Raw genomic sequence first — 18219 nt, forward strand, 5'->3', positions numbered from 1 at the left:
TAATGTATGTCCGCTCCCAGAGTAATGAAGTGGAAGTGATAGGGAGGAATACGGCTGGCCTCTCAGGGCTCAGCGCAAACTGTACACACTCTTAAGAGCTGCCTGTAGCCTAAACCTGTCTCCCTCTCTGCCTCTGTCTGTCTCCGTCCACTTCTCTCTCACACACACACACACACACACACACACACACACACACACACACACACACACACACACACACACACTGCTCAGCGGCTAAGAGGGTTAGCTTGTCTCTGTTCCCTTATCCTACATCATTGATGAGGAAGACCAGGGCATTTATAGTATCCTACTCAGAGTTCAGCAGCTCCAGATCTTCCATGAGTCGGGAGCGGAGGAGCAGCAGATAGCATGGCTGCTGCTCGGTGGTCAGACAGGCACTCGGTGTTGGCAGCCTTGTTTGTGGATCAGACCGAGCCTGGTTTGCGCTTGTACTCACGTTGGTGCCATTGTGCTTAACACGAGGCAGCCACTGTAGGCCGTGTCTTGTGTTGGAAAGAAAGGGCTATTTTCTTCCTCATGATCCATTTATTGCTTGTCCTCCTCCGTCCTCTCATCTCTCCCCGAAAACTTTTTCTTTTTCTAACAGAGCAGAAGCTTGAAAATGAAAAGGTGGAAACCTCACCTTGTGTTACCCCTGTGTTCATTTGTCTGATGGTACACTGCGAGCAGAGGAAGCATGGAAACCACTTTTCCCCTCATTTTGTTTCACTTGACTTCAGAGCACCTTAAGATAGCCCTTTTAACAAAGATCCCATAGCACACACAGACTATCTGCATTACTGTCTTGTATTTATTTTTTTCAGTTTTATAAAGAGGATGACAGACAGCTCCAATTCTGCTATAGGGGGAAAAAAAATAGCCCGTTTGCTTGTTTATATGTCTTTAAATCAATCACATCGTCTTGGGTGGTGCTTGGACAATGCAGAAGGAACTTGTTTTGGGAAAACATCTGTACGTGGCGAGGCGAGCTCCATCATTAAAATAGCTAACTTCCCAAAAAAAAAAAAAAGGTAAAAGGTAGCATGTTAACATTTGTACAGTTAGCAACCAGGTTAGGGAGAGCAAGCCTCAAATGCTTAGATACAGATGAGAATGAGTCAAGAGTTAGATGAGAAGATTCATAACACTCATATTTGTCTGGTAGATGTAAAGCTACAACCAGCAGCCGGTTAGCTTAGCTTAGCGCAAAGACTGCCAACAGGGAGAAACAGCTAGCCCGGCTCTGACGGTAACAAAACCAGCAAGCAGCTCTAAAGTGCACCAAATAATATGTCGTATTACATGTTTCTAATCAATACAGAGTGTGGTTAGGAGTTAAGCATTCTAACTGTTTCTTGGTTATGAACAGTGACTACCAAGAGTCTTGTCTGGTCACAGAGGTTGCCAGACAACCAGCAGAAACTGCAGGAAGTCACTAAGCTTGACCAGGAAATACTCCAGCCCATGATGCCCCCTTTACAACTTGTTGGTCAAACCCTAATTACAAGCAGCCAAATGGGAAGAGCATGGAATGCTGGTTAGCTTGGGACAAGACATTTAAATCTGCATATTTGGCTGATCCTGATTATTCTATCGAAAAGCTGAAGATTCGAGCTGTAGCAGTGATCCGCACATGATGTTGATGGTGAATACGCCATTAAAGCACCACCATTACTCATAAAAACCTGATGTGACTCAGGCACAAATGTTAAGACATGATGTTTTTAAAGTTTTATTCACATTAAGTTAAGTCTCGGATCCGGGAAGTAGTGACAGGCTTCCAACTGAAATGCACCATTACCCTTAAAGGCAAGTCAAGTTATGAATTTTAACACTGTTTTTGGGAAAACGTAAGTACACAACTCAACAACATACATAACGCAGGTCAAGTTATGTTATATCAAATTATTACATATTGAATCTTTAACAAACATTTTAACTAGCGAGCTTTACACGTGCTGGTAGGAGGACTTTGCGACCTTTGAACACAGCCAGGCTTTATTACCTTTGTTTCCAGTCATTTTGCTAAGCTAAGCTAACAGACTGAACAGATATGAGAGCGAATAAAATGGTAAAAATGTGTCTTTTCCAGAATATCAACCTATTCCATACAACTTATTTTACTATTCATGGAACCATTTCCTCTGCACACTGACAAAGATTGCGTTACCCAAAAGAGGCTCAAGCAACGATAAAGTCGTGTTAGAAGCTCTCTCGCTTCAATTTGGGCCCTTCAACACCATCCGCTGATACATTCTTTCAAGGTGAGCTAGATAAAGCCAAGACGAAGGCTCAAAAAGCATCTACATGTTAAACAGCGATTAAAATTGCATAGATTTCAAACTTTAAGGAAGAAAATATTCAAATGCGGCGCACTGTGATTGAAGGAACTTGTGATTGGAGTTGTTTGGCCCTCTTTTCCAAACACTTTCTGCGTCGCTGAGCCCTCCTCCTCCTCTCACATTAACATGCTTCTATCATTAACCCCATGCCCCACCTACTGCATAATAGCTGGAGCAGGATGCAGGAAGGAGAGCATGAGAATGTGTTTCCTTTCTTCTTCTTTTTTTTTTCTTTTCTTGAGGAGCATCTTGAATGAATGATTGATGCTAGGGGAGCGAGATCAGAAAGATATAATCACGGTCTAACGAACTCGGAGCCTTAAGAAATATATACTGAAGGAATGCCATAAATTTATAAACACTCTGTATATATTAATATATAAGTAGTCCATTGAATATTCAAAAAGAGGGAAATAACATAATCTATCCACCTCCATTCTTTCTTTTTGCCCAGGAAGAAGGTAACAAAGGCTCTGAAGTTAAGCCCTGCCCCTGCTCGTCAATCTCCACCCGGTTATTTTCCCCGTAAACTGAATAAAACCAAGATTAAACACACTCATGTTCATTGTCACTGGCTAAACAAATTGCCATTCTCTCTGAGTGACATGTGTTTTGTGTGAAGACGCGCGACGCCAGCACGGGAAGATAACTTCATTTCCGAGCTCTGAGCACAGATGAGGGAGAGACAGTTAGTCCGTGTTCAGTATATGAGCACCTTTCACGGGACAAATGGAATGTCAATCAAGCGTCGGTACACAGATGCCTTCTCCCTGGTGGGGCCCGAGATGCTTTCTGGTGATGCAGCTCTGTTGTTCCAGCCCTACTCTGGGTGCACTGGGAATATTTTGTCCTTTTACCCCTCCACATCCCCTCGCTCCATTTCAGATCCCCTGGCTATTAACGATTTCTTCTGCTCCCCAAGTTTGCCTCTTTCAGCCTTCCCTGCTCTCCACGTTCAGTTCTTCATGCTTTAAAGTTTCTTATCCGACTCTCCTTTTGTTGCTCATGTCTTCTTCCTGTCCAGACCTCCCATGGAATTTCCCATTTTGATTCTCCCCTCCATTGCCTATAAAATAAAGGACTGTGTAAAAATTAATCGGGTGGGGAGGGAGGATGACTCTTGTTTTTCATTTTATGTGTCTCTGTCTCCCAAAAGCTTACATTTAAATACAACAAACTCGTAATGGCCACATACTAAATGTATCAGTAAAAAGTGGACTGAACAACATACCTAATTTGTTTTCCACTCAAAGAGGCACTATGTACATTTGGAGAAGAAATTCAAACTCAGTATTGTAATATTCACAATATTAATGGAGAAATATTACAAACTCAGAAATATTTATTCTCTCCATAACTGAATAAACAAGCTGTTCTCAGAGGAAGACAAGGTACCAAGAACACTGTTTGAAACTAGAAAAGTGGCGAGATCCACCACATATAAACAAAGTAAAACAGTATGTGTGTGTTCTTTAAGGTCAGTTTGTCTATTCAGTAAGGAAAACAAAGAGTTTTTTTTTTTTTTTTTAATTTTATTTAGTTTATGCATTAAAAAAAACAGTCAATCAAGATCTTCCTCCTCTGATTAAAATGTATTTCCAAAAAATCTACATAATGCACCTTTAAATGAAACACGGATTGGGTCAGTTTCCTGGTTTTGCAGGCTTAGAACTGTTAGATGTTAATACACCCTAAAGAGGAAACACTGTCATCACGAGCAGTTTGGCAAATTAAATAGTAGCATTGGTGTAGCGAAACGTAGCTGGTCTGTGATCGGGAGGTTAAAGAAGAGCAACTGTTGCTTTGCTTCTGTTGAATGAGGTCCTGTAGGCTGCGATTTCCAACATCGTCAGTCGTCATCCATACAGATCACAAAACTGGGATGTTTACTGCAACTTTTGTAATATCTGCTGCCTCCCCTCCCAGACGCAGCTCCACTTACTCACCGGAGCATTTCGGCCCGTCTGCTGCAGCGTTGCCTTCAGTGCTGATGGGCTATGACTCATGACGTGGAAAAGGCAGCTACCTCAGAGCAAAAGCAGCCTGATTAAAATAAATAATTTAACACTTATCTTTCTGTGCTGATCTGATCTCTGACTCAAAACAATGATACAATTCAAGCTATGAATTTTGGGATCTGCTGCATCTACGGTCTCTTACGTTGCAGTCTCTTTCCATGGCTCTCATTATGTGCTATTTTGGCGCGATTGAGTCTCACGCAACACCTAGTGGTAATATTCAGTATTACAGATCCAGTCTGGTATTTGGTTAACAGGTAATATCACACCAACATCCCAATTGGCCCAACTTTTAACAAAACAGCAATCTGCCACTCACACTACCTGTATTCTGATGTTTAAACCAAGTCCAACACATTCTCACTCCCAACTCGTTGCATACAGGAGCTCGGTTAGTGGCCTTACGCTTCAAACTACGATGCTTTACCTACATCCAGTTATACTTTGAGAATAAAGCGTGCTTATGAATACTTCACATACTGTATAATTACATATTATGACTTTTTTTGGGATTAGGCACAAAAACTACTTGGTTAAGGTTAGGGAAAGTTCATGCTTTGGGTCAAAATATCTCCGTTCAGGCTTGGAACTTATGGATCAGAAGTTCCGTAAGTGACGAAATCCGGTAATGTATCGTGGGTTCAAGAGTGTGTCATGTAACGCAACATAACATAATGTAAACTAAGGAAATGTAATGTAACTTAACATAAAGTAATGCAACGTACGTCATTTATGTATGTTGACTTACTTCCGTAACGTGACTTGAAAACAAATCAATCTTAAATCTTGGTCACAAATTGGACTCAAGCTCACTTTCCAGAAGCAAAGTCCAGGACCCATCCAACCACCCCAACTCTTGATACCTCTGCACTGGAGAGGCACTTCCAAAGCATAGAGTGAGAATGGGCTGACTAAGTCACATATGCATTTTGTACATTAACCCCAGACTTGTGGAATTTTGAACATAATCAAGCCAGCAATTATGATTGTCCCCACAGTGTTAAAGGGAAAACAGTTCAGTTCAATATGAACATAAATGTAGCAGACAGCGGACCACTCTGTGCAGCTGGACACGTTCCTTCCATGTCAGAAAGTCAAATATGCGCAAAAGTAGGTTTGTGATTATAGGCACACTTTCTGTAGAGGCAGGAGGACCATTACAGTATAATACACCCCACACACACTGATAATTAACTTTTAATGTGCTTCCACTGTGTGAAAGACAAATACCTTAAAGTTTTGGAGAAGAAATTCAAAGTCGGAATTGTAATATTCACAATATTAATGGAGAAATATTACAAACTCAGAAATATTTATTCTCTCCATAACTGAATAAACAAGCTGTTCTCAGAGGAAGACAAGGTACCAAGAACACTGTTTGAAACTAGAAAAGTGGCGAGATCCACCACATATAAACAAAGTAAAACAGTATGTGTGTGTTCTTTAAGGTCAGTTTGTCTATTCAGTAAGGAAAACAAAGAGTTTTTTTTTTTTTTTTTAATTTTATTTAGTTTATGCATTAAAAAAAACAGTCAATCAAGATCTTCCTCCTCTGATTAAAATGTATTTCCAAAAAATCTACATAATGCACCTTTAAATGAAACACGGATTGGGTCAGTTTCCTGGTTTTGCAGGCTTAGAACTGTTAGATGTTAATACACCCTAAAGAGGAAACACTGTCATCACGAGCAGTTTGGCAAATTAAATAGTAGCATTGGTGTAGCGAAACGTAGCTGGTCTGTGATCGGGAGGTTAAAGAAGAGCAACTGTTGCTTTGCTTCTGTTGAATGAGGTCCTGTAGGCTGCGATTTCCAACATCGTCAGTCGTCATCCATACAGATCACAAAACTGGGATGTTTACTGCAACTTTTGTAATATCTGCTGCCTCCCCTCCCAGACGCAGCTCCACTTACTCACCGGAGCATTTCGGCCCGTCTGCTGCAGCGTTGCCTTCAGTGCTGATGGGCTATGACTCATGACGTGGAAAAGGCAGCTACCTCAGAGCAAAAGCAGCCTGATTAAAATAAATAATTTAACACTTATCTTTCTGTGCTGATCTGATCTCTGACTCAAAACAATGATACAATTCAAGCTATGAATTTTGGGATCTGCTGCATCTACGGTCTCTTACGTTGCAGTCTCTTTCCATGGCTCTCATTATGTGCTATTTTGGCGCGATTGAGTCTCACGCAACACCTAGTGGTAATATTCAGTATTACAGATCCAGTCTGGTATTTGGTTAACAGGTAATATCACACCAACATCCCAATTGGCCCAACTTTTAACAAAACAGCAATCTGCCACTCACACTACCTGTATTCTGATGTTTAAACCAAGTCCAACACATTCTCACTCCCAACTCGTTGCATACAGGAGCTCGGTTAGTGGCCTTAAGCTTCAAACTACGATGCTTTACCTACATCCAGTTATACTTTGAGAATAAAGAGTGCTTATGAACACTTCACATACTGTATAATTGCATATTATGACTTTTTTTTGGGATTAGGCACAAAAACTACTTGGTTAAGGTTAGGGAAAGTTCATGCTTTGGGTCAAAATATCTCCGTTCAGGCTTGGAACTTATGGATCAGAAGTTCCGTAAGTGACGAAATCCGGTAATGTATCGTGGGTTCAAGAGTGTGTCATGTAACGCAACATAACATAATGTAAACTAAGGAAATGTAATGTAACTTAACATAAAGTAATGCAACGTACGTCATTTATGTATGTTGACTTACTTCCGTAACGTGACTTGAAAACAAATCAATCTTAAATCTTGGTCACAAATTGGACTCAAGCTCACTTTCCAGAAGCAAAGTCCAGGACCCATCCAACCACCCCAACTCTTGATACCTCTGCACTGGAGAGGCACTTCCAAAGCATAGAGTGAGAATGGGCTGACTAAGTCACATATGCATTTTGTACATTAACCCCAGACTTGTGGAATTTTGAACATAATCAAGCCAGCAATTATGATTGTCCCCACAGTGTTAAAGGGAAAACAGTTCAGTTCAATATGAACATAAATGTAGCAGACAGCGGACCACTCTGTGCAGCTGGACACGTTCCTTCCATGTCAGAAAGTCAAATATGCGCAAAAGTAGGTTTGTGATTATAGGCACACTTTCTGTAGAGGCAGGAGGACCATTACAGTATAATACACCCCACACACACTGATAATTAACTTTTAATGTGCTTCCACTGTGTGAAAGACAAATACCTTAAAGTTTTGGAGAAGAAATTCAAAGTCGGAATTGTGATATTTACAATATTAAGAAGGGTGATGATACAAACTCTATATAACTCTCACTATTTATTGTTTCCTTAAGTGAATAAACAAGCTGTTCTCAGGAGAGAATAAGGTCTCCAGACCACTGTTTGAAGCTAGAAAGGTGGCAGGGTCCGCCACATATAAACGTGAAGTAAAACAGTATGAAATTGCATTGTCCTTTTGTTTTTTTATTCAGTTTATTCAGTCATGAAAGCAAAGAAAGTTTGTTGTTGTACTTTGTTCAGGCATAAAAAGTCTGTCAGTGACAATCTTTCTCTTTCTCTCAGTCAGAAACAAATCTCATTCTGTTTTTGGGGGTATATGGTAAGCTTGGTGCTACTGTATATGTAACCAAACACTGTAAGCTTCTCACGTTGATAACATTTTTTTATTTTTCTAAGCCCAAATCAGCCTGTGTTTGTCATGTGACATTTGATCAATTTTTTTTGCAGTGCATCCTAAAAAGAGTGTAACAATTCTGGGATCAGAGAGAAAATAATCTAACTAACCACCCCTTCATCAAAAACACTTCTCTTCTCTTCCCACTGATCATTTTCCAACCATCCCTAACTCCGTTCCTCTCTTTCTTTTATCACTCTGCCCCTAAAATTCTTTAGTTCTGCTTTTTTTTCTACTTTGCACTGATCCAATTGTTTCTAACACCCTGTGCTTCCCCTACCTTTTAAAAAAAAATGCCTGCATATCTAAAGGTGGACTGAGGAGAAATTAAAGAAATGTCTCCACTTCAGCAGGACGGTTAAGACTGTTATTAAAAACATGACAAGCCATTCAGTTGGTAAAGGTGCTTACTCCAGGGAACCCACGGAGTGTTTATTCTTTGATTAATTTGCTTGGAGGAGACCTGAAATTTCCCCACTCATGAATACGTGGATGACAGGGAGATTTCTCCGTGGTGACAAGTTATCTAAACTACAGGGCAAAACGATTATGCTAATATCAGGTTGTAGTCATCAATCATCTCGTGTCAATGTGGTGTCAAGGCGTCACGTTCCTGATCCCCCCTCTGGCCATAGCACCGCGCGTGTGAAGGAGTGTGTGTGCCTGCATGCAGCTGTGCGTGTGTGTTTATTTGGAAAAGGGAGAATTGATCACACTCCCATTACGCCCGGGGACCTGCGCCTGCGCGGAGCTGCGCTCCTGGATATGAGCTGAGAGGGAATTAATTAGGTGAGTTTCTTCATCTTGATATGAACACCGAGCCACACACACACACATACACACACACACACACACACACACACACACACACATCCCGGGCTGACGTCAGAGAGACGCGCCTTAAAACCAAAGAGCGCATCACAGGGAGATACATGGTTTGATCACGCACACACACACAGACACACAACTCGCCTTGGATTGTAAGACAGCAGGGACACTGTAGAGGCTGCAGCAGCTTGGTGAATGAGGCGGAACAGCGAGGACAGCCGAGAAGTTACTTTTAAAGACTGTTTTCGCGGCGCGTAAAATGGAAAGTGGTGCGTAAATGTGTGCGTGCTCCCCATTTGGATAAGCCCGTTGATGATATAAGAATTTTTCTTTTTTTTAAAAAAAAAACTGAAAAGTTGGCAGAAACTCGCCCAGAACTAGTGTCAGAGGCAAAAGTCGACTCTTGGCACGGATGCTGTTGGATGTCGCCCCGGGTCTGCGCTCCTGCTTCTGTCTGTCTGATCTTCTTTGAGTCATGGCTTACTCTCCGCTGGGATACTCCTACTCCACCACACCGCAGGTACAGACGATATTTGTGGCGTGTTTTTTTTATTATTACATTTATTTTATTTTGTCCTTAAAGTTATTGTGCATTTTAAATGGTCGACTTTTAAGATGGCAACATATACACAGGTGTCACTTTTTGTGTTTTTCTTCTCATAAATGCGACAAAATCAGTGAGTAGAACGGCAGCATTTGTTCTCAGAGCGTTTCCGACTTTTTTTTGTGAAAATCAGAACACAACGTTTTTCATTCATTTACAAGAAACCACAAGCACAAAACAAACAAAAAAAGGGGGGGGAAAGGATTTGAAGAGCTCACCTTGCGCTGTACACTTCAGACTTTTCAGTAAACTAACTTAGTTTTATAACTGTTTTTCACTTTTTTTATTTCATCCATGTGATGAGAAGAATACGATTCATTTCTGACATTCTTGCTCCAAAGTTTCTGATGACCTCCAGCTCTCTGGCCGGCTGTCTGGAGCCGGGGACGCCTCCGTCGCACCCGGTGCTGCGCTCCCCGAGCCACCAGCTCACCCCTGGCTCCGGCATTGGAGTCTACAGCGGCCCTTATCCGAAGAGCCAGGGTTACTACAACACCTGCACCAGCGACGCCACCGCTCTCTATTCAAGAGTAAGTTTCACTTGCACTTAGAGATAATGAGCCTTTATTTAGAAATGCGTAATTGCGCACAGGTAGACGCTGATTTTGAGAGACAGGAGGGAAGCTGAATTAGAGGAACACGGAGTCACATTTAAGTATCAAAGTGCATTCCTGTATGATGGAATATTTGAAGGATACTTTTATTAATTTCAACTTTTTGCCGACCATTGCAGGCGCCACTAGATCCCAAAGATGGAGCTTCATCTGTGCATGTGGGGACCTCTCAGACTGCCTCCTACTACCCCTATGAATATACATTTGGACAGTATCCCTATGACAGATATGGGTAAGTGAAGTTTGCACACTGACTGAGTGCTTTAATCTCCCCCAAATTAAACTCTATTTTCTCATCTAAAAACATGAAATCAGACATCCTTGGTTAAGGTCTGCAAGCTCCCTCATAAAAGCTATTCTTAGCGTGCCACCGCTGTCGTGACCTCATTTTTTTATGTCTCAGCATCACTATATAAGCATTAACTCTAATCTCCTTACTGGGGTTTAATGTCTAGAACTGGTACAATGTTGTGTGTGTGTGTGTTTTTGTACATTATGACATCATTACTGTGTCAAAAGTGAGGGAGGCCTTTCATTCTGGAACAGGTCACGCACTTATTTTTGGTCCAACACAGCTGAATATGTTTCGGATTGTTCTAATCTGGCTCAGGTATTCCTGCACTGACGGCGCCTCCCGACGTAAAAATGCCACCCGAGAGACCACGAGCACCCTGAAGGCTTGGCTGCAGGAGCACCAGAAGAACCCGTACCCCACGAAGGGAGAGAAGATAATGCTCGCCATCATCACCAGGATGACACTCACACAGGCAGGTTTTAGCAAAAGATTACACAGTTAAGGGGCATTTAGGATGGCTATGTCAACTTCCTTGTTTTAGATTTACTTATTTTAAACCTCCTCTGACACTTATTTGTCCTTTCGTTCCTTTAATCAGTTGTTGTACCCATTCCTTCCTTTGTCCTCTCTCCACTCCTGTATGTCTCGTGTTCATATGTTTTTTTTGTTGTTGTTGTTCCTTTCTGACCTCATTTCCCTCCCTCCCTCCCCCAGGTCTCCACTTGGTTTGCAAATGCACGCAGGAGGCTGAAGAAGGAGAACAAGGTGACGTGGTCGCCGCGGGCGTGTAAAAGCTCTGATGACCGAGGCTGTGATGATGACAGTGACGAAGCTGAGAAGCCACTTAAAAATGACAAAGACCTTCCCGGTAAGCAGGAGCTAAATCAACCTGTCAGCACATTTTGCATGTTTCAAGGTTTGCTCAAAGTTTGATGAGCAGGCACAGACTTAGCGTTATGATTCATTATTGCAGATCAACAGTGTGCAGACCTGCAGAGTGACCTCGAGGACTTCGACCTGCTCGAGTCGGACGGTTCTGACTGCGAACCGAAGCCGCACTTTCTTTCCGAGGAAGACGGCGCAAACAAAAACACAGACCTCCCACTCGGGCATCTCACGCACAACCCAGACGCACTCCACGGAAAAGAGAGACTGTCCCCAGACTGCCCCAAACTCACCCCGGTCCAACAGCAAAACAACGGCTACTACCCTAATCCGGACCGTCGAAGTACGGACACCAAGCCGAAAATTTGGTCCATCGCCCACACTGCTGTGTCTTTGGATGGCAGCTTGCAGCCAGAATACCCTCCCTGCATGATGTCGTCGACCGGCTCCTCCTCGCCCGGGTATCCGTCAAATATGGCGCTGACAAAGGCAGAGAGGCAACAGGAATCGCCAGTCGCCACGCTCAGAGAGTGGGTGGACGGAGTTTTTCACGGTCCTCCTTTCCAGCAGCCCAAACCAGCCGAGGTGTGGAAAGGCTTAAACGATGGCGTGATAGACAGCAGACAACCCGGACAGTCCTTTGAACTTGTTAGGTCTGCGTCATCTTTGTAGTCCAACCAACGCGTCATCAGCGGAATATCTCAGAGACTGCTGGACTTAAAACAAAAAGTCTATATTTTGTTGTTGTGACTTGACCGCTCGCTAAACACCAGGCAACCTAGCTACTGTTGCCTCACCTGTCAAGCTTTCTATTCTCGCACAGCAGGTGTACAGTTCATCCTTGAAAACTTTAGCAATTTTTGAAATAATGGGTTCTTAATTCCAGATCTGTTATTTCTACTCAACAACTGGCTGAAATGCTACGTTTTGGGGCCAGATTTTATTAGCTCTAGCTAGCTTGCTAATAAGCTAACATAAGCTCAATGAGTCCATCAGACTCTGGCTGGCTTTTTATTGTTTTAGCTCAATCTTGTAAAAGAGGTCTTACATATGCGCTTGTTAGCTACATACACAATTCTGTGCTAACAGACCAAGAACACAAAGCTTCATGTCCCAGGCCACAGGTCAGCATGCAGTCACCAGCGGATGATCCATACAGAAAACTAACCAATGCATCTGGCAAATGTGGCGCTAGCTCATGTAACGTTAGCTTGGAAAGTTAACAGGACAGAGCCGCTAACATTAGCCAACACTTTAATAGCATCCAGGTGTGACTTCCACCCAGTGGGAAAACACAACACAGTGGATGTGATGGTCATGTAACACAACATTGTGCCACAAATAACGCTGTTATAGTTAAGTTAAGAACAAATCCACCCAAAAGTGAAAATTCAGTCATTTTTCTTGTCGCGCTCGGAGCCAATGGAAATGTTTGGGAAGTTTCGTAGTGTATGAAATATTTCTATGGCTTCACAGCAAAACAGCGTCGAAGCATTTTCTTAAACAACTGAAGGAGACAGGGACTTGTTTTATAATGTAAAAACAAAACAAAAACAAAAACAAAAAAAAAACACAACATGGTTCCGTACAAGTCATCTGGCAAAATTAAAGTCTCCAGAAACCCCGAGATTGCAAAATGATTTGGAAAGTAGTTTTCACACACTTTACAAAGCAAGAATCTTAACTGTAGCTGCTAATATCTTTTTAAATCAATTTGGGATCTTGGGCCCTCAGAGACTTGGATTTTAAAACAAGTCCCCATCTGCTTCAGCAGAATGCTGGAAAGCTCTTTTGTTGCGAAACACCTCCAACATCACCTGGCTTTCTATCGACATGGAGATGAGTAGATAATGCTGGGGTTTTCATTATTGAGTGAATTTGTCCTTTAATAATGATTTTTGGTTTCTGTAAGCTATGTAGCTGGACATGCTGATTCAAAAAACGATGTTTGATCTACTTGTTAAACTTTTGCTCCTTCGTTTTGTGTTTGAGTGTATTCCTCTCCGAGCAGTCCTATGTACACCACTTCAATATGTGGAGAAATCCAAAGTTCAGCAGACCTGTGTGCCCAGTTACGGTTGCGTAGGGGTTTTAGCGAACGGTCACTTAACAATTTATGATCCTATTTTGGCTTCTGGATAGGCCCTCACCCTTTTTCCAACAGACAGACTCTTATGGGCCCCGTCAATGGTCAAATGTCTTCGAGCAAATGTCACCACACGTTCCTGCAGCAAGGTTGTACTGTTCTCACACATGAAAAATATACAATATTGTACACTTGCACTATAGCCTGCACATGCACCGAGTCACAAAAATAAAAGGTGTATTCCGTAACATGGGGAGTTCTCTGAATGGGCCCACACATCAGCCGTCTGCCGCGCTGCAGCCGCTGCTTTCACTTCAGATGATTGTTCAGGAATAGTGGAAAATACCTCTGCAGCTTCAGATCTGTGTGTGTGGGAGTGTTTGTGTGCGTGTGTGTGTTTTGAGGGAGTGAAAGGGGGGAAGTGGGTGGTATTCAGCCGTGACTAATGGAAACACACAGAGGAGGGTGCTGCTAAATTGTTAAATCGATGCCACTTCCACCTCGGCTCCAGATATAGCTGCAATCAGCGATGCGTCCCTTTTCATTAGGCGGCTTTTGACTTTGTCAACCTGGGACTGCAAGAAAATCCACCACGCACAAAATGCTTCATAAAACCTTTTAAGTAATTTTAAGTAAGTGTCACATCTTTATCCACTTCGGTGACTTTGTCATACAACCAATAATAAGAAACATCATTGAAATAAACAGAGGAATACGACTGTTTATTTATTATTAGGCCTAAATGTTTTATGAAAAATGCGTTTCCATCGACTTGAATTATTGAAGCAAACCTCTCAAATTTAGCACTGAAAACATTTAAACCGACAGTTTCTAAAACAAAGCACAACAAGAGACGGCGAGAAGTTATTTTTTCAGCCCCCCGTCTTTCTCCTCCTCCTGTTTTTCGATTTAGGGAGAATGATAAAGTATTTATCAGAACAGAGGAGGGATCTGCCTGGGCTTTGTATGGAATTAACCATTTCAGATTAAATAATTCAGGATGAATTCAACCGAGAATTTCATTCTGTTTCTGCCTCATAAATAAGTTAGATTTAAGATGATAAATAATGGCATCTGACTTCTTATTTCTGTAAAGTTTTCTTTCTTCCACTCACTGTCCGACAGGATCTCATTGTTGCTGGCTGCAGATATATTTTTTATAAATTTTGCTCAAGCTTTTCCTTTGTTTTGTATCCAAGTTTAATGTGCTGGAAATTATAACATTTTGTTTCCTTTTTGACAAATCTTGAGGTGGGTTTGACTTCACAGGGAGAGGTGGTTGTGTCATGAAGGATAGAGAATGGCAGTCAGATAAGAGGTTGACCCAGTGCTGAGTGGGGTTAAGAGATATAGGGTTATACTTGTTCTCACCCTGAGCTGTTGGAGACATGACTTGTCTCAGGGGTGCAGAGCGTGGGGAAAACTGCAAAAGCACATATATACAGTGCAATTTAGTGTTCGGCATAAAAATCTGATCCAACTTTCATTCATAAAAGGTCAGTGGTCACTTGTTTTCAGTATTAAATCCAGTGATCTACCCCTGTGTGGTTTATCAAAATAATGGCATTTTTTTAGAGGATCCATCAAAGGCTGTAAGTGTTTTGTACAATCATGTAATTATTATCTGTTAAAAATAGTTTAGTTTTACATTTTAATAGTCAGAGCAGACCGAACCTAAACATTAATGTGGAATTTTAGTATAAAACAGTCAATAGCTCAATTAACTCAGGATATGAGGAGATAACAGTTTTGACGTTATGTTGAAGAAGTCTGTGTGTGATGTCACACTAGTTATGCTAACCAGCTTTTCCCAAGACACTTCCCTCTGACCGTGAACAACTGCCAGCCCTCCGAGCTCCCAGTCCAGGCAGAGTCAGCCAACAGGAGCACTAGCTGCATGGCTAGCTCAACTCACTTGCTTACAGCAGCTACAGTTAGCAGCAGTTTGTGATTGCTCTGATACTCTGCTGCCCCCTATTTGTTTGGAGTATCAGTTCGACAGTTGGCAAATTTTTTCATATTGCACCTTTAAAACTTTAATAACCTAGGCAGCGAAAATAAGCTCTATAATACAACTTTTTTTTTTATAATTATCAACTAAAAATAAAGGTAAATACGGGCTGGACATGGAGTAACTTTATCACTCGTGGAGAATTTCTGACCACCAGCTCAATGTAAGAACAAATATCACCTGAATTACACTTAAAAGTTTTCCAAATCAATCCTCTCAGTGAGGTGTTGAGTATAAAAATGGCGGCGCGAAATTTAAGATGAGTGAAGATGTTACGTCAAGTAGAATTATGACACAAAATACTGAGTATGATTGACATTTCCTCCTGACCCTCCATCATCTCTCTCACCTCCCTCTCCATCTAACTGCGCTCACCTCTCACATTTCCCCCCCTTCAGTCCTCCAGCCATCGCCCATCTCCTCTTCTTCTTCTTTCGCCGTTTCCTTCGCGTTCCCCCGTCCTCCATATCCCTCCTCCTCTCTTCTACCCTCCTCCCACCCTCCTCACCTTCCCTCCCTCCCTTCCTCCCTCCACTCGTCTCACCTCACCTCTGTCTGCTCTCGACGCACAAGCGAGCCACTCAACTGCCAGTCTGACACGAAGGCCTGCTCCCTGGGCCATATAATGTGATTAAGCCACAGTGTGTTGGTGAACAGGTCGGGGAATGTTAGAGCCACTGTTTACTTGTCTGGCTCACATCACCGGGAGTTATTTAGCCTTTTTAAGTCTCACGGGAGAATTGACGAAGGCTCGATAGAACTTTTTTACTCCGAGGAGTAACCCATGAGTGCTTGGCTTAAATGACCCGTTGATATCCTTCGTTCTGCACTCCGTGACCTTTTTTCTGATTCACCTCTACTTTTAAAATTTCCAATGGAATGTCGGCACAGGAAGTATCGACAACTTCAAATTACTCCTCTCTGCACCATCCGTCTGACACCTATTTCCTTTCAACACCGTCTGTGTCTCTGTCACATACTCAACACACTCTCTCACACACATACACACACACACAGCCTGGCATACATATACGCACAGTTCTAAGTCTCTTGAGTCTTGTCACACACACTTTGGTTTCCGGGGCTATCAAAGTGCTGAGTGCAAACTCTCTCCTCCAAAAACTGTCACATGTCGCCAGAGGTGTCTCGCTCCCTGCGGAAACCCTCTGAGCTCCTGGCACAAGAACAACTCATTATTTCCATGGTAAAGGTCAGGAGCTCTGTCACCTGACTCTAAAGTGGAGCTGAGTGGAGTTGCCCCCCCCCAGACAATGACCAAAGGTCAGTTTTCTGTTTTGCCTCTCATACAGTGAGTGTGGATATGAGAAGCACGGGCCGCTCCCAGATCTGCCTGTGAGCTCCTTTTGGTCACAGTGGCTTCCAGACATGGAGGTTCAGATAATTGGCTGCAGGGAGCTCCATAATGAGCCTGAGGGCCTGTAATATGACACATCTTCAAGGAGAAATGTTTTAATAGGGCAATTACAGCGACGAGGAGGATGTTTTGCGTGGAGTGAGTGATTGTTGTGGAGGGGGTGTTCTGTTAAGGAATTCAGTGGCATTTAGCTCCATTATCTATTGTGTGGCGGAGATTTTCAATATGATCACAGTCTCGTCGGAGCTTATTTTGGTCTGAATGTTCTGACCCAACAGTGCAGGTCATATTATGCTTAAGCGCAGTGAGAAAGTGGATAACTGGATGTAGCCACAGCCCCCTCTGGTGATTTGACAGCTTAAGGTTGAACCCATGAATGAGCCCGCCTGCAAATTGGTTCGAATCTAGCGTTATCATGTGGAGTTACCTGGCGTACGTGATGTTAAAGAATATCCTCTGATGCCGGCTGATGCATTTAAGAGCAGTGAATAATTAAACGGCGCGGTTAAATCCAGCACAAAAACACTGCGTTGTTTAATTCAGCACAATTCATATGCTCAGTTTCATCTGAAGATTTTGCCCCCGGCAATGCCTCCAACTCAACCAACCACCACCTCTGAACCACTCAGACTTACCAACCGCAAGAACCAACCAGTCAGCTCTCTGACACTGACCCGGGCTCGCCTGCCTCATTTCAACAATACACCTCTCTCCCCTTCAATCATCCAAAGTGGTCTGACTATAGATGAGGTTAACTACAGCATAAGCCTCACTTCCAGGAGTCACCAGGGCCAATTATATCAGCCTGACTACTCTTCCCAACCTGAGCTCTATGGTGTGGAAAATGCAGTTCCACTGGCTGCATCACTGGGGACAGAACAGGCTAGTGCTGTCTGGAGCCTGAGCCAAGCGCAGGCCAATTTGGCATGCAGAGGTCTATGGAGAATAAGCCTGATGAAATATATATATGATCTTCTTCAAACATGTATTGTTCCGCGCTACTGTGTCTTATCAGGCTGGCTCCCTCCTGATGTCTCCCAGGCTTGGCAGAGCGAGACTCTACAGCGCAGATTGTGTGGGACCGATGCACAAGGAATGCTAAGGTCCTCCTTACAGTAAACAGCAGAGAGACGAGCCGCATCTCGCCTGCTTATTGATGAAAGCGAGTTCAAAGCAGCGCGGTGGCAAGAAATCAGTTATTCATGTATGAGATGAATCCCACTCATGCAGATAACAATGGGGCTGAGGACACTGCAGAGGTGCAGTGCAGCTTTCATCAGCTGGTTTATGATAGTTCAGACCAATTAAAGTTTAGAACACACACACCCTTTAATACACTTTCCCATCTAAAAAAGTGTTTGCACTGGGAAGTAAAACTTGACTTTTACTATAACAACCTCCCACTGTTTGTGTACCTCACATGACTGAACGGATGTGCAGGACACTGCTGACCTCTGCCTGTCACACAGGGGAACTACATCCAGCAGTTCA

The 18219-nt window shown here is 42.8% G+C and overlaps 1 protein-coding gene across 2 annotated transcripts; it reads left to right on the top strand.

Moving 5' to 3' along the window:
* Positions 1-8718: 8718 nt before the first annotated feature.
* On the top strand, positions 8719-13029 carry irx4b (iroquois homeobox 4b). Of its 2 annotated transcripts, XM_037090857.1 has the most exons (7): positions 8719-8819; positions 9215-9378; positions 9804-9992; positions 10196-10308; positions 10687-10843; positions 11086-11239; positions 11345-13029. In XM_037090857.1, exons 2-7 carry the CDS (start codon positions 9334-9336, stop codon positions 11926-11928), a joined length of 1242 nt encoding a protein of 413 aa, XP_036946752.1. In that variant the 5' UTR covers positions 8719-8819; positions 9215-9333; the 3' UTR covers positions 11929-13029. The 2 variants fall into 2 exon arrangements, with proteins under 2 accessions (XP_036946752.1, XP_036946747.1); XM_037090852.1 differs by lacking the exon at positions 8719-8819 and having other exon boundaries at positions 8929-9378.
* Positions 13030-18219: the final 5190 nt, after the last annotated feature.

The sequence above is a fragment of the Acanthopagrus latus genome, chromosome 3, assembly GCF_904848185.1.
Source record: "Acanthopagrus latus isolate v.2019 chromosome 3, fAcaLat1.1, whole genome shotgun sequence".
NCBI lineage: Eukaryota > Metazoa > Chordata > Actinopteri > Spariformes > Sparidae > Acanthopagrus > Acanthopagrus latus.